The sequence below is a fragment of the Drosophila virilis genome, chromosome 2 (genome assembly GCF_030788295.1).
Source record: "Drosophila virilis strain 15010-1051.87 chromosome 2, Dvir_AGI_RSII-ME, whole genome shotgun sequence".
In the NCBI taxonomy this organism is placed as follows: Eukaryota; Metazoa; Arthropoda; class Insecta; order Diptera; family Drosophilidae; genus Drosophila; species Drosophila virilis.
In genome coordinates this window covers 1582070-1596251 of record NC_091544.1, presented here as the reverse complement: position 1 = coordinate 1596251, position 14182 = coordinate 1582070, and the positions used below count along the sequence as shown (strand labels likewise).

Genomic DNA, 14182 nt, shown 5'->3' with positions numbered 1-14182 from the left:
GCGGGGGGGCCGGGGCGGGGCGGGAGAACAAACAAACGAAGTGACGAAAAGAAGGCACAACGAAACAACGCTCGAATCGAACAAAAGACTAAACAAATATTTATTTTTGCCTTTTTTTTTGTTTTTGTCACTTTTTTTAGTGTTGTAAAATATGCGGAAATGCATTTCTATGGTCTTACTTATACAGGCACAGAAACGCACACACACACACACACACACACACACACACACACAGAGAAGAGCAAGGCTTGTGTGTGTGTGAAGATGACGATATTAATGTGGCTGGCGTAGGTAATGATGATCATGATAATCACGTGAAAACCAAACCAAACCAAGCCAAGAGCCAACAGACCTGTTTCCAGCCAACATAATAAGAACACAAGGCGCAATGCAATGCAGCTGCTGCAGTTGCGGTCGGGGTGAGGGAGGGGGAGGGGGGTTAGGTGAGAGGGCAAAGTGGGTGCATGGCAAGCAAAATGGCAAAACATAATACAAAAACAAACTGGGCTAGAACGGAGCGCAGAACAGAAGGTTGTAAAGAAGAGGGAGGGGAGGGGGGAGGGGTGGCAGGGGGTTGGCTGCTGCGGTTAGGTGTCCAAGCAGGATGCATCAACGAGAGACGACGTTGCGGCTGACGATCAAGAGGCATAGCACAAGTAAATTACGACTGCAACCAGTCAAGTTAGTCAAGACAACAACAAGTTACACACACACACACACACACACACACACACACACACACGCGCACACACAGTCGTATAGTAAGAAAGAAAGCAAGTGAGCAGCAACTGGCGGCGACTGGCAACAGCATCCTCCATTTCGCCGCAGCTTTTCGCTCTCTCGCACTCTCTGCCTCTTGGTTTTTTTTCATTTTTTTTTCCTTTTTTGTCGTTTCATATTTACAAACGGGCCGAAAGGTTCGTTGACCGTACAAATAGTGACCCACTAACATCTGCGAGGTACGTTCACCCTAGTGACGTATTGCTGCCCATGATCGAAAAGCCCGAAGCTTATAGACATGCGCCCGAGCCCGAACACGACGAGCACGAACACGAACCGAGCCGAACCTGGCTCGAAGCCGCATTAAGCCCGAACGCCGTTTGATGCGAACCAAAAAGCTGCTTTGCCCGTTTGCCCGTTTCTCCGTTTGCCCGTTTCCCCGCTTGCCCGTGTTCGCCGCAAAGAGCGCAGCTTAAGAGCTGCCGCGCAGCCAATGCGGAAATGTTGCATGCGCGCCCCCGTCTGTGTGTCTGTGTGTGTGTGTGCGCGCTCAATCGTGTTTATTTTGTTCAGCTTATCTGCGCTGACATCTTCATCGCCATCTCCATCTCCATCTACAGCTCGACTGCGAACGCAGCGCAGCTCAGCTGTGCGCCTAGCGCTGCCCGCATTCTGCCGCCTCTTATCTGGCCGGACCACACCTCGAACTCACCTTTTGGCCGCCACACGGCAGCCTTGACAATCGCAATTTGCCGCCGACTCAAGTTCAGATTCGGGCGAAATACGGAAAACAAACCTGAACAAAATGCCACATGCGGTGAAAGTAAAAATTCATAATTTTCTCTCTCTCTCTCTCTCTCTCTCTTTTCGTTTTGATTGTTGTTGTTGTTGTTGCTGCTGCTTTTCACATTTAACTCGGAGAGGCGAACATAAAAATCTCGAACCAACTGCGCACAGCTTGGCTCAAGCCCCTTTTTTTCCCTGTCATACCCTTGCGCTGCTGGGTAACATCATTTTGACAGCAACTGTGTAACGCATTCGAAAAGAGATTAGCAAAATCAGGCTGAATATGTAGGAAAATATTGGCATATTAATGGCAAAGGTTGGTTATAGATACAAATGTATCTTGATTTTTGCTTTTTACCAGATGTAAAGAAAATGCTTTCAATCAAGTCTGAGCACTTTTTAGACTGTGCCTTAATCATCAATCAGCACAGTTCTATTCAAATGGCAGTTCGAACCCTTCACATCGAACCAGCCCACAGCGCTACCCAAGTTTCTGTAGGAACTCTTCATTCTGAGCCTTGATTGAGCACTATTTAGGCTTTGGTCTTTGATCATCAATCAGTCGATCAGACAATCACAATAATTTTGTTTAAATGCCACTTTCAGAGGGTTCGATTTTTGAATTTTCTCTTCTACCAATTCCTAGTATTGCTGCTTACTTTGAACCAGCAACTTTCCGCTACGTAGTCCGACTTTTGACTAAAGTTTTTGACAGGTTTTTCATGCACAATTTGATAAACTTTTTAACAGATCGCATCTTCCAAAACTCTTTCTAGGGTTGCCTTTCTACTTAGAAGAAAGCTTTTCAGTCAGGACAATATAAATAGAATTTAAATATAGATTTATATAAATATCTTTTAAGTAAGATCTATTCAATTAATTTATTTCTGCCTTTCTCTCTATCTCTATCTTTATCACTCTCTCACTCTCACTCTCTCTGTCTATCTCACTCTTTATCCCAATCTGTCTATCTCTCTCGCCATTATTTCTATCTCTCTCTCTCTCGCTCTCGAGTGCTGGCTCGGACTTTGAATAAGATTTGGCTGTCGTTAAGGGTATTAAATATTCGGCGTAATGTGTTTAAATGTTCTGTTGCCGCTTGCCAATTGATTAGAGGCTAAGGCTAAGGCTGCGCCGTGGCCTGAAGCTGCATATAGATACACACACACACACAGTTATAGATACATTTTGTATCTTTCTTTTACTTTCATTTGCTTTTCCAAATAATTTTGCAACCAAAACGAAAACTAACGAAATATGCCACAGGCGACGTTGGCGGCGACGTCAGCTGCGGCAGCGGCAGCGACTGCGGCAGAGGCCAAGTCCATGTCGCGCTGATCATGAACATGACACAATATTATGGATTATGAGGCGCCTGTTGTTGTTGTTGTTGTTGTTGCATGTTGCTCGTGTGTGGTTGCAAGGAAAATGTTTGTGGCAAAAAAAAAGAAGAAAATCACACACACATTTCGCTTATCTCGTTTTGTAGTTCATAATTTACAGTTAATTTATGAGTTGTCAAGGTGTGTGCGACGTGCTCGCCAAGTTCAAGGTGTTGCCGCTGTTGCCATTGTTGTTGTTGCTGTTGTTGCTGGCCTCGTCCTGGCCTGGCGCCTGGCGCTGCGCTTAGATCACATTGATATTTATGAGTTTATGCAGAAAATTGTCTCGCTGTGCACGGCCCACACACACACACACGCACACACACACAGGCACACACCCTTCGAGAGACTTTCACACGTTTTGTGAATGAAGGCACATTCCCAGGGTTACGAATTGCATCCTTGAACTTCCTGCTGACTGCCTCTGGCCGCTCTTCTTTTTGTCCCGCCTCATCTGCTTCTTCTTCTCCCGGACAGCTGGGGCCAACATCTTCCGGCTGATTGGGCACACTGTGCGCTTAGCTTTCCAGCCATTTCGGCTATCAAATAACTTGTTAGCTTTTTTGAGCGGCAGCTGCTGCTGCCACTTCTGCGTCCAATTCACACGCTCCTGGCCCAAAAGCCGGCCAATTGCCGGGCCCAGGCACAAATTGGCTAACAATTTTGTTTTTGCTGCAATCATTGGCTTCATTTTAATATATCCATGGCTAGCTCAATCTCCGAGCGCGGCTTCTGCTGCCGCTGCCGCTGCTGCTGCTGCTGCTGCTGCATCTATGATTATGGACTCACGGCAATCGAAGCGACTAACACATACATAAATGTATATATGAGTGTATATGTGTGTGTTTAATACATGTACAGCGTTTGGCTGCCAGCTTGGCTGCGGCTGCCGCTGCCTGCCACTGGAATTGCGACCTCTTTGGGAGCGTGTTGCTGCTGCTGTTGCTGCTGCTGTTGTTGTTGCTGCCGTGTAGCTGGTTACGAAACCCCAAGAAAAACTTCCGCATTCATTTAAGATCATTTCTGTCGTTGCTGCTTCAAGTGGTTGTTGCTGTTGCTGCTGCTGTTGTTGCTGCTGTTGTTGCTGTTGTTGCTGCTGTTGCTGCTGCTGTTGTTGCTGCAGCTTTGCAACAGCCCCCCCTCATTTGGCGCTGCTTGTGTGTTGCTGGCTATTATTAATGCCGCCGCCGCAGCTGTTGCCCCCCCCTCCGCCAACAGTTGCTGCTGTTGCTGCTGCGTCGCTGTTTTTTTTTTTTTTTGTGAATTTATGGATCAACATTGCATACCGCACAAACAGCAGCAGCTCCCTGCTTCCAGCTCTCAGCTGTCTCAGCCCAAGCGTCTGCCAGTGACAAGCAACAAAATTGACAAGGTGCTGTTTTAATAGTTGTTGTTGCAGTTGTTGTTGCAGTTGTTGTTGTTGCAAGTGTTGTCGTTGTCAAGTCAACTGATTCGTCAGGATTGGCATATTAAATGCGTTTACATATTCACTTGTTGCCAGACTTTAATCGTTTTATGCAAACAAACAAGAGTTGTTTTTGGAGGGGGGCATGGGGAGTAAATGGAAAAAATTAAAATATTTTTAACTATTTTATGGCTGATCAAATTTCTTGTGAAAAAAATCTTCCGTGTGTGGGCGCTCACACATTCCGTTTCAAAGAATCAAACCCAATTTTCTTGCTTTAATTTATGGAAATCGACTTTTCACGCATTTTCCGCTCGTGGAAAGCTTATATCTGAACGGATCCAAGTGAAAAGCTGCTCTCAAGTCGTATTTTTTAGAAATATCGTAAAATGAGTTGAAAACAAACTCTGACGCTCATTTTTGGCCCCGTTTCAATCGCACAGAAAGGTGAATTTAGCGAAATGCGTGAAACACGTGTCAAATAAATTCGAAAAAAATGAACTTTTATAAAAAAATGAGCTTGAGGCCAAATCCGCAAAGCACGTATTTGAGTAGAGTTTTGAATATAAATGTGAAGCTTTTCGTACAAAAAAAAAGATTGACCTTGATTTTTCAGCCAGCAGGCGTGAATTGTGCGAAAAGTGTGAAAAATGTCTCAAATAATTTTCTTGCAAATTAACTTCACTTCCGGGCTTGATTTCCGCTAAAAAAAGGGTAGAATTTAAGAAATGACTTTAGGTTTACAAAATTTAATTTCTGGTCGATGTTTGGCAAACAAAAAAAGTTCAATTTGAACGGTAAACGTCTGTCAATCCATCAATCATTCAGTCCCTCAAACAGTCAGTCAATCATTCAGATCTCGAATGCAATTTAAGCGCATCGCGAGATTCCTTCGTGCATAAGCTCCCATAACTCATTACAAACCCCCCCTCAATCCTCTACCACCCCCTTAAACCACCTACTCAAACAGCTGCAGCTGTTGGCCCCCAGTAGATAAACAAAAAACCAGTCCTGCCATAATCAGGTCATGTCTTGGCTTCACGGCCCGTTAACGGAGCGGCCAGAACGGTTCCAGGCAAAAAAAGCTCCGCCTTGCCAATAAATTCACACTAATGGCAAAAAAAGAGAGGGGCAACAGAAGCAGCAGACTTTTGCCGCTCATCAATAATGAATACCGTTAGCCAGCCGCATGCAAGAGCCAGAGCCAGAGCCAGAGCAAGAGCAAGATCATGGGCCAAATGCAACTGGTTGTTGTCATTGTCAAATGTGGAGGCATGCGTCAATAAATTACCTAGAAGCGCACCCAGGAGCCCCGTCAAGACCGACTCGAGAACAAAATAAGCCAGAAACAAAAAAATAAACAAGTAAAAGTACTCGGGTCGGGTGTGCCAGACCGGCAGATACCCTCGACTCAACGCCAAGTTGCCATTGTCAACATTCTAGGCTAGGCTGGGCTTCTTCTTAATTTATCCCACTCCATACGTGGAAAATGCATTCTTAACTAAGCCCCGGTTTTTATGATGCGATTGTCAGCTGTGTAAGGCTCTACCTTAAAAATCGTTTGATTTTTTCAATTTTTGGGAGATAGAAATAGATATCCAAAGAATGGAACATTCCCAAGCTTTGCCTAATATAAGAGAGCCTACATACCCAAGCTGGTGTATCTAGCTCTTATAGTTCTCGAGTTATGCTCAAGAGAAGCAAGTCTCAAAATCGATTTTAAACGATATCATGTTCATTTTGGGCAAGATATATATATATATATAAGGCATAGGATAATATTATATTTCCAAGTTCAAGGTTGCCACTTTTCTAATTATCGAGATCAGAGAGTTGCTCGTTCTGATCTGCATATAACCAATATACCCCTTTCTACCCGTTCCAACAGGGTATCAACGGACAACGGGCCAACTGGGAGCAACCGGCAGCAACTGGGAGCAACGGTACATTATGCAATCACGGCATGAATGAGACACTCTTGACCGAGTTTCCATAGCCAGGCAATAACGGTAAACGCGACGTAACGCGACAGCTGACAAGTGCTGGCCAATCGCGGGCGCAGCGAAGACGCCGCGACTGCGACGTCGGCAGCGACTGCAGCGCCTAACGGGTTCTCGCTGCCGACGCAGCCCAAGCGAAATCACAGAAAATGCGCAACAGAAAAAGAAAAAAAGAAGTGCGATTTCAGCGAGAAATCAAAATTCAGAACGGCTTGCCAATTATGCAAAAGTATAAAGAAAATAATAAAAATAAAATATAGGTATAAAGGCACGCCGAAGATTAGATACTCTTGCAGATATGTAAGAAGAGTTGTCAAGTTCGCAATTGCTGATAAAATGTGGATCATGTGTGAGGAGCATGGCAGAAAAGCATGACACTTTTCATACCCTTGCAGAGGGTATTATAGTTTTGTCATGAATTTCCTAACGCATAGAAGCAGACATTTCCCACTCCATAGAGTATATATACTCCTGATCAGCAACAACAGTCGGGTTGATAGCGATATGGGAATTAGTCTCTCAGTTTTAAGGTTTTATTGTCTAACTATTCTAACTATGCACAGGTCCGTCTTGCTGTTGCATAATATTGGAACCGACTGGATCGGATCACTATATATAATATAACTGCCATATGAAAAGTTCGTGTGTAAAGCAGGTACTTGCAAAAGTTTATTGTTAACGAAAATATCTTTTACTTTAAACTAAGTATATAACATATAGCCCTTAAGGAAGACTATATTATAAAACTTTTAAGAATGACTATATTATAAAACCCTATAAGAAGACTATATTATTAAAGCTCTAAGGGAAGACTATATTATTATAGCTTTAATGGAAAGTCTAGATCGTATCGTATTATAGCTATACGAAAGGCCTATATAATATAGCTTTAACGGAAAACAATATCAATTAAGGTCTAAGGGAAAAACCTTTCAAAAAGCGAGCGTATCTGCTTTACTCCTCTAACATTCGACAAGCCGAATACATACAAAAAAAAAATTGTTTAAATGATTTTTGCCATGCAGCTATATGATAAATTTCGGAATAAGGCTCAACATGAGGAGTGAGAGCTGTCGCACACTGATTGACAAAGTTATAATACCCTCTGCAAGTGTATTGTAAATTGAGTATATTAATACAAAGACGTTTATTCACATTGAGCTGTGATGCATACAGTGATTATATAAGGATAAGTACGGCGCTTGTAAATATTCCTGGAGCCCGGATCGCAGCTAGTCGATCAAATGGGTCTTGACCAGAGCCACAATGGGCGCAGCTGTGGGCATGAGTGGATACTCGCCAGCGCTGCCGGCAATGTCCAGATGGGTATACTTGAGCGGCAGCGGGGAGTCGACGCCGTGCTTGTCGAGGCCCGTGGCCTGGATCATGAAGGCGGCAGGCACCTGGTGGCCGCGCGGTGTCCTCACCGATGGCGCATTGTTGGCCTGGACAACATCCTCGCCAATGGCCTTGGCGGCATTGAAGTCAAAGTCGCACTGGCGCAGCACGGATACCTCGAAGGGTTCGCCGTAGGCCTGGCCAGCGGCCTGCAGTTTGCGTGCATGATCCTCCTTGGCGGCCACGCTGTTGTCCACAATGATGGACTGACCCTCGCCGGCCGATATGAAGGCATGGCCCGTCAGCGTGGCAATGGTAAAGATGTGCGGATCGGGCAGATTGCCCTCAACGGCCAGCTCCTTCATGCGGCACAGCACATCGGCCATGCACATGCGACCCTCGGCATCCGTGTTGCCAATCCGGACGCGAACGCCGGCGCGCGAGGTGATCAGCTCGTCGGACACATAGCACTCCTCACCGACCGAATTGCGCACCAGGCAGAGCGCGCCAATGACGTGCACGTTCTGCGGCTTCAGCTCGCTGACCACCTGCATGAAGCCGGCGACGGCGGCGGCTCCGCACTTGTCCCGCGACATGCCGGCCATGACGCCGCCGGCCTTGATGTCGGCGCCACCCGTGTCATAGGTCACGCCCTTGCCGACCAACATCAGCGTCTTGGTCGCCGGACCGGGCGGCTTGTACTCGAGGTAGATGATCCGACCACGATGCCGCTCCACGGAATGGGCAGCACGATTGACGGCAGCGAACAGCGGATACTCCCGGTTGATGACATTCACATCGTCGATCACCTTGACGGACAGATTGGCGTACAACGGTTTTATGTAGGCCTCCACGAGCGGTGGCGCCATGCGTTCCGGATCTCCGCCGCCAATGTCGCGGGCAATCAGCCGACCAGATTCCAGAACCAGCGCCTCCTGCATGATCCGCTCCGCATTGGGACTATCAATCAGCACGGACAGCGAGCTGATGCGTTGCTTCTTCGCCGGGACATCCTCGCGCAGTTGAATGGGCTGGGCGAGGAATTGAGAAAGTACAGTAAAAACCAGCTGAGTTGAGCCTGGATTGACATACCACATAGAGCTCCTCCAGAGCGCCAAGGACCGTGCACAGCTCCGCCTGGGAGAAGCGTTTGCTCTTGGGCACCACCAGAAGCGGCGCCTGGAAGCCGGCCTATATCAAAGCAAGGATTGGTATCAGCTTTATATACTCGAGTACCTACAAAGGCCAATCGAACCCACCTTAATGGCCCGCTGCAGGGACTGGGCGGCCGCCTTCTGATAGCAGCGCACGTCGGCATAGTCCGTCAGCTCCTGGACGGGCGCATAGATCACGGGCAGATTCAGTTGCGACGACTTGAAGCACGAGACGACGCTGTCGAAGGCCTTGTCGAAGGCGCGATGCTCCTCGAACGTGTCGGCCAGCTCGGCGGGCACAGCGCGATCAATGACGCACAGCACATCGTAGCTGGACTTGGCCAATATACTGGACAGCTTAACGGTGCAGGGCAATAGTCTACATGGAAAGAAATAAAAAGGTTTAGAAAAAATTGCACTTTTTAAACGATTTAAAAGTGATTGAAAATCAAATAAGCCTTAAAAAAAGTTGTGAGAATATTTCACGAGTAGAAAATGGGTGAAAATGCGAGTTATTGAATTTACGAATATGATATTTATATAAATAGGTGAAAACTCTTTTGAATAATCAGCAATGGTTCCGGTAATTTAATAATAATAAATATTTCCCTTTTTCATCGATTTAAAAGTGGTTGCTAGTGAAACAAGCAAAAAACTCAGTTGTGAAAAGATTTCACTAGTGGAAAATGGGTGAAAATGTAAATTATTGAATTTAAGTTAAAAAAAACCTGGCTCGAATAAGGTCGGTTAATATTTCCTGTAATATACATGTGTTTATATAAATATAGCGAAAGCTCTCTTGCATACACAAAACTTTGTGGAATTGAAGTGGATTTGGTGTTGGCAAAATAAATGAAAATATGTATTTCGAGGTATTTATTTGATTATATTGGGGAACTAATTCTGAAGTACCCTCAATTTTCACTTTAATTTATGCAAAGCAGCTGACAATTGGTTTCGTTTTGGGAATGAAAACAACTCGGATAACGTTTCCACTCGGAACTCGAGAACATCCGAAAGCAAACGTGTCGAAACGTACTTGTTTTTACGGTTGAAATCGAATCGAAATCGAAAAGTAGAATTGCATGCATATATTCCCATTCATTTAATTGCTGCACGCAGTTAAAACTTCATTGAAATGCAATTTAATCACGTCGGTCCTTTTTTTTTATATTTTATTTTTTTTTCAATTACTTGTCAATCGAATGGGAAGGGCAATTGCGGGCTACACGCCTTGCTAAACAATGCATGTATGCATGTGTGTATGCATGTATGCATGCATGTATGTATCCATGTGTGTATGCATATATGCATGTGTGTATGCATGTATGCATGTGTGTATGCATGTATGCATGTGTGTATGCATGTGTTAAGACTTTGTGGGGCGTATTGCTGATAAGAAGATAATCTCAATTTCTCAAGTGCGCTAAATAACTGCGATTGCGATAAGTTTGATAAGCTCATCAAGAATTGTTTAAACTTTCCTTTCAAAGCACGTTTGACGGACAAGGGCCGTTATTTGAAAAGAATAAAGCAAACAAAAGAGCGTAAAGAGAGGGGAGCTTTGCAGCCGCTCTTCGTTGGAGCTGTCCTTGCAAATGGCGGCGACAGCTCTAATTTATTTACCAGCAGTTTGGCCAATTTAGCAAGTTTATAGCTGTGTTTGGCTTTTTCAGAGAAAACAGCTGACACTAAACAGATTTCCATTTTTGTTTTTTTTTTCGGTATCTCAGTAAACCTGTGTTTATTGCCAATTTGTGCTCAAAAAGTTAATCTAGCTATTTTTAATTGGCTGCAGATTGTTTTTTTTTTTAGCGACAGTTGGCAACTCTAATGCAAGCAGATCTCATTTAACTTACTTCTCGAGTCCCATGTTGATGATGATGATGTGGAGAGCGGCAACGACTGCGGCGAACGGCAAGTGGAGAGTCACTGACTGGGCAACACGGGCGTGCGTTGAGATTGCAAATACACTGGAATACTGGAACTGGAAGTGGCGATAAGCTGCCGATAATGTTTGCTTATATTCTTGTTCGTTCTTTTTTAATTTGTTGCTTGTTATTAACGAAAACGTTTGCGTTGACAGCACAAATGATTGTGTTTGATTTTGCAGCGCAGCAAGCGGCCTTTATATAGCGCGCAACGCGACGCCTTTGTTTATAACAAACAACTGTCCACGACCTATGATTAATTGTCGGAATGCAATAATTGAAATTTTAGCAGTAGCCACAATAACAACAATAATATTGCACTCCGGCTTCTACTCACGTCGTTGCACTGAGCAAACGCAAACACTTGGCGCTTGGCTTTGGCTTGGCTATTCTCTTGCCAGTCACGTTCACGGCTGCTGTTAAAAGAGCGAAGCGAAGCGAGGCGAGGCGAGGCGAGAACAGCTGACGGCTGTTGAATAAAGCCGGTCAGCTGTTCGGGCGCAGCGTTGCCAACTATAGCAAAAGTGAACTCAACAATATTTAAATGTAAAATATATTTGCCCCTTAATTGTGTTTAAACAAATGTTTGCCAAAAAAAAAATTGTTTGTTATGTTAAAAACATTTTTTTTTTTTGTTACAATACAAAAATATAATCTAAAAATATGTCAACTTAGTTCGTTTACATAAATATATAATTTACATATATTCCATGTGGATTATAAATCCTATTCTCCATTTATATAGGCCTGTATGTCATTAATTAGCTGCGGCAGCTGTTTGGCATCCAGCGCCAAAAGTTTTCTGTACGGTTTTAGGACGCCCTTCTTGGCCCGCGGGCTCTCATCGGCCAGGCCCGCATCGCATTCGGCATCCACGGTGAACTCAAAACTGAACTTGGAGCGCTCGACCAGCAGCTCCTCCTCGGCATTGGTATACTGATCCTCGTCGGAGGTGCTCTTCTTGGCCGCATTGCGATGGAATTTGACCAGCAGCAGCAGCGTATCGAAATTGAATTTCATTTTTTTGGCCTTGGCCGTCTCGATCTCCTGCTGCAGATTCTGTAACAACGGCACGGATATCTGTGCGGGTATGTTGATGAAGCGCTCGTTGATCAGGAAGCCGACGTGGCTCTGTTCGTTGTGCAGCAGTTCGCGCAGCTGCTTATGCACCTGCTTTGTGGCATGCTTCTCGGCGCGTTCCAGCAGATATTTGCGCAGCTGTTCAATGACGGGCTGCTCCTTTTTGGCCGTCAGATTCAGCACGGAGGTAATGCCAAAGATGGTATCGTCCTCGACCATGTTGTCATCCGTTTCGCTCTCGGGCCCATCGTCGAGGCACTGGCAAATAACGCTGCCCACAAAGTTTTGAGCTGTAAGGGAAAGACTTTACTAAAGATGTACATAGGAGTTATGGATGAATTGTTACCAATAAGCAATTGGGCCAACTGATTGCAATTGATTTCCGCGCGCGGAAAGAGACGCTGCAGCAGCTGCGAAATGCCTTCTGCATCGGGATCTATCGGAGCGCGTCCTTCAAACTCCACTTGCAGCTCCTGCGAATGGGTTATATTAACTATGTAATTTGTCAAAACTTTGGACTGACAACGCCTACCTCTGTGCCCTTGTAGACATCCGAGTAAGATTCTTCGCTGTCCTCACTTTTCATATCCTCATCATCGTCTTCTTCTTCTTCTTCATGTTCCCTCTTGTCATTGCTTTCGTTATTTTGAGCTTCTTCGTCGCTGGAGCTGTCGGCTTCCTCATATGTCATTGCTTCTGTTTTCTTGTTTGCTGACATATTGTATTTTTAAATTTATTTCTATTGTGCAGCAAACGAATTCTGCCGAAAACCAAAAACTCTCAGCTGTTTGTCAACACACGTGTTGGCTTGGCCTTGCCAGATCGTCAGAGTACGCACTTGTTCATTTGAATCACTGCGTTCACGCTGGTTCACTCTTGTAAGCTGTTCGCGCGGGGAAAATAATCATATCGGTGCCTTAAATATAAACTTTTACTGTTCGCCTGTGAGATAATGTGCTTAAAATCTTTAATCAAGCCACAATTACAATGCGAAAAGTGCATCGACTTCTTATTTGACAGTTTCCTTTTACACTATACAAAACAGTTGCTTATGGTTAAATGTGTGTGCATCGCCGTCATGTTTCGCCCCTTTTCAGCTGCTCCTCGTATTGCTGCTGCGTCAACAAACTGGCCTTGATATCGTCGCAGTTCTCGATCTTGGGCAGCAGGATGGCAAAGTAGCCTGCACCCTCCGGCGCCAGCTGCAGCTGCTTGGCGTCCGCCAGCAGCGCCGTGTTGACCTCGACAAGTTTGCCGCGTATGCAGCTGGGTATTTTATAGGTGTTGCCCGCGTCTGTGGTGAGCACGGCCAGCGTTGTGTCCGCCTGCAGTATCATGCCGCCCTTCTTGGCCTTGCCCTTGACCACATTCTGGCTGCGATCGACGTTGCCCACATTGTAGCTGACCTTGGCAATGCCCTCGCCGTAGGCTGGATGCGTGGGCGCCAGGCAAACGAGGCAAATGCGATTGGAGTGATAGAGCAGCTGGTAAGCAGCTCCGGCTTTGATATAGTAGTAGCGTGTAAAGAAGCGATCCACCATGCTCGGATAGTTCATCATGGCATTATAGCAGTCCGTAATGGGGCTCACCAGCTGCCCACAAATCAGCTGCTCCTCCTGCTGAAAGTAGTACGGCGCTAAGGGATCCTCTTCAAGCGTTGCCATATCGTTTTAGTTGGCTTCGCCCTGCTGCAGTTTCTCCTTGTACCTGGCCTGACGTTCACGGGCCTTGGCGCGATTCGCAGCGGAGCGTGCAATACGCTCGGATTTCAGGCACTTGACCACCTGGTCGTCGATCGTGTTGCAAATGCCAATAAACTTGGCAAAGGCGTGCTGCAGACAGGTGAGGCATTGTGTTAGCATGGCGCAAAACTGGTTGCAAGCGCTTCACTTACATTTTCGTGACAGGCTTTGAGTTCCTCGATTAATTTATTGCAGGCCGGCGTGTGTAAATGTGATGCCAAATCTGTGTGCATCTTCAACTGCTTTCGGACTAGTGAAACATATGTAAGTCAATTTATTTATTTATTTTTTTCGTTACTCTTACGCAAATGTGTTTATCGGACTGTTATCGGTTTGCCGATAATAATAATACTAAAAAATGCCAAAAACAAACGTTACTCAAGAGCCAGCTGATTTGACAACTGAGTGAAACACGCTAAAAAATGCCAAATGCAAACAATACTCAATAGCAACGGTTGCTTGGGTTTTTATTTTTGAAAAGAGTTTTTTGGTATTTTCAGTTTTGTTTTTTAAATTTTATTTATCGGACTGTTATCGGAGATAAATGAAACGTGTTGCCGGCCGGTTTAACAACTGATTAAAACCCGCTAAAAAATGCCAAATGCAAACAATACTCAATTGCAACGGTTGCTTGGGTTTTTATT

At 45.2% G+C, this 14182-nt stretch overlaps 4 protein-coding genes across 5 annotated transcripts; all 4 read right to left on the bottom strand.

Annotated features, from left to right (window-relative positions):
* Positions 1-7421: 7421 nt before the first annotated feature.
* Positions 7422-11199, bottom strand: Dip-B (Dipeptidase B). Of its 2 annotated transcripts, none has more exons than XM_015169454.2 (5): positions 11054-11199; positions 10645-10789; positions 8891-9164; positions 8724-8822; positions 7422-8662 (listed from the first exon to the last, which is right to left on the bottom strand). In XM_015169454.2, the coding sequence occupies exons 2-5, from the start codon at positions 10656-10658 to the stop codon at positions 7526-7528; spliced, it is 1524 nt and encodes a 507-aa protein (XP_015024940.1). In that variant the 5' UTR covers positions 10659-10789; positions 11054-11199; the 3' UTR covers positions 7422-7525. The 2 variants fall into 2 exon arrangements, with proteins under 2 accessions (XP_015024940.1, XP_002058532.1); XM_002058496.4 differs by having other exon boundaries at positions 10645-10772; positions 11054-11192.
* A 162-nt stretch (positions 11200-11361) lies between these two features.
* On the bottom strand, positions 11362-12601 carry LOC6634942 (protein BCCIP homolog). Its single transcript, XM_002058495.4, has 3 exons — positions 12329-12601; positions 12143-12269; positions 11362-12086 (listed from the first exon to the last, which is right to left on the bottom strand). The coding sequence occupies exons 1-3, from the start codon at positions 12512-12514 to the stop codon at positions 11443-11445; spliced, it is 957 nt and encodes a 318-aa protein (XP_002058531.2). The 5' UTR covers positions 12515-12601; the 3' UTR covers positions 11362-11442.
* A 145-nt stretch (positions 12602-12746) lies between these two features.
* Positions 12747-13460, bottom strand: LOC6634941 (protein Abitram). Its single transcript, XM_002058494.4, has one exon. The coding sequence runs from the start codon at positions 13458-13460 to the stop codon at positions 12873-12875; it is 588 nt and encodes a 195-aa protein (XP_002058530.1). The 3' UTR covers positions 12747-12872.
* Positions 13461-13466: 6 nt separating this feature from the next.
* On the bottom strand, positions 13467-14037 carry LOC6634849 (COX assembly mitochondrial protein 2 homolog). The gene is made up of 3 exons (XM_015169453.3): positions 13843-14037; positions 13691-13788; positions 13467-13628 (listed from the first exon to the last, which is right to left on the bottom strand). Exons 2-3 carry the CDS (start codon positions 13769-13771, stop codon positions 13467-13469), a joined length of 243 nt encoding a protein of 80 aa, XP_015024939.1. The 5' UTR covers positions 13772-13788; positions 13843-14037.
* Positions 14038-14182: the final 145 nt, after the last annotated feature.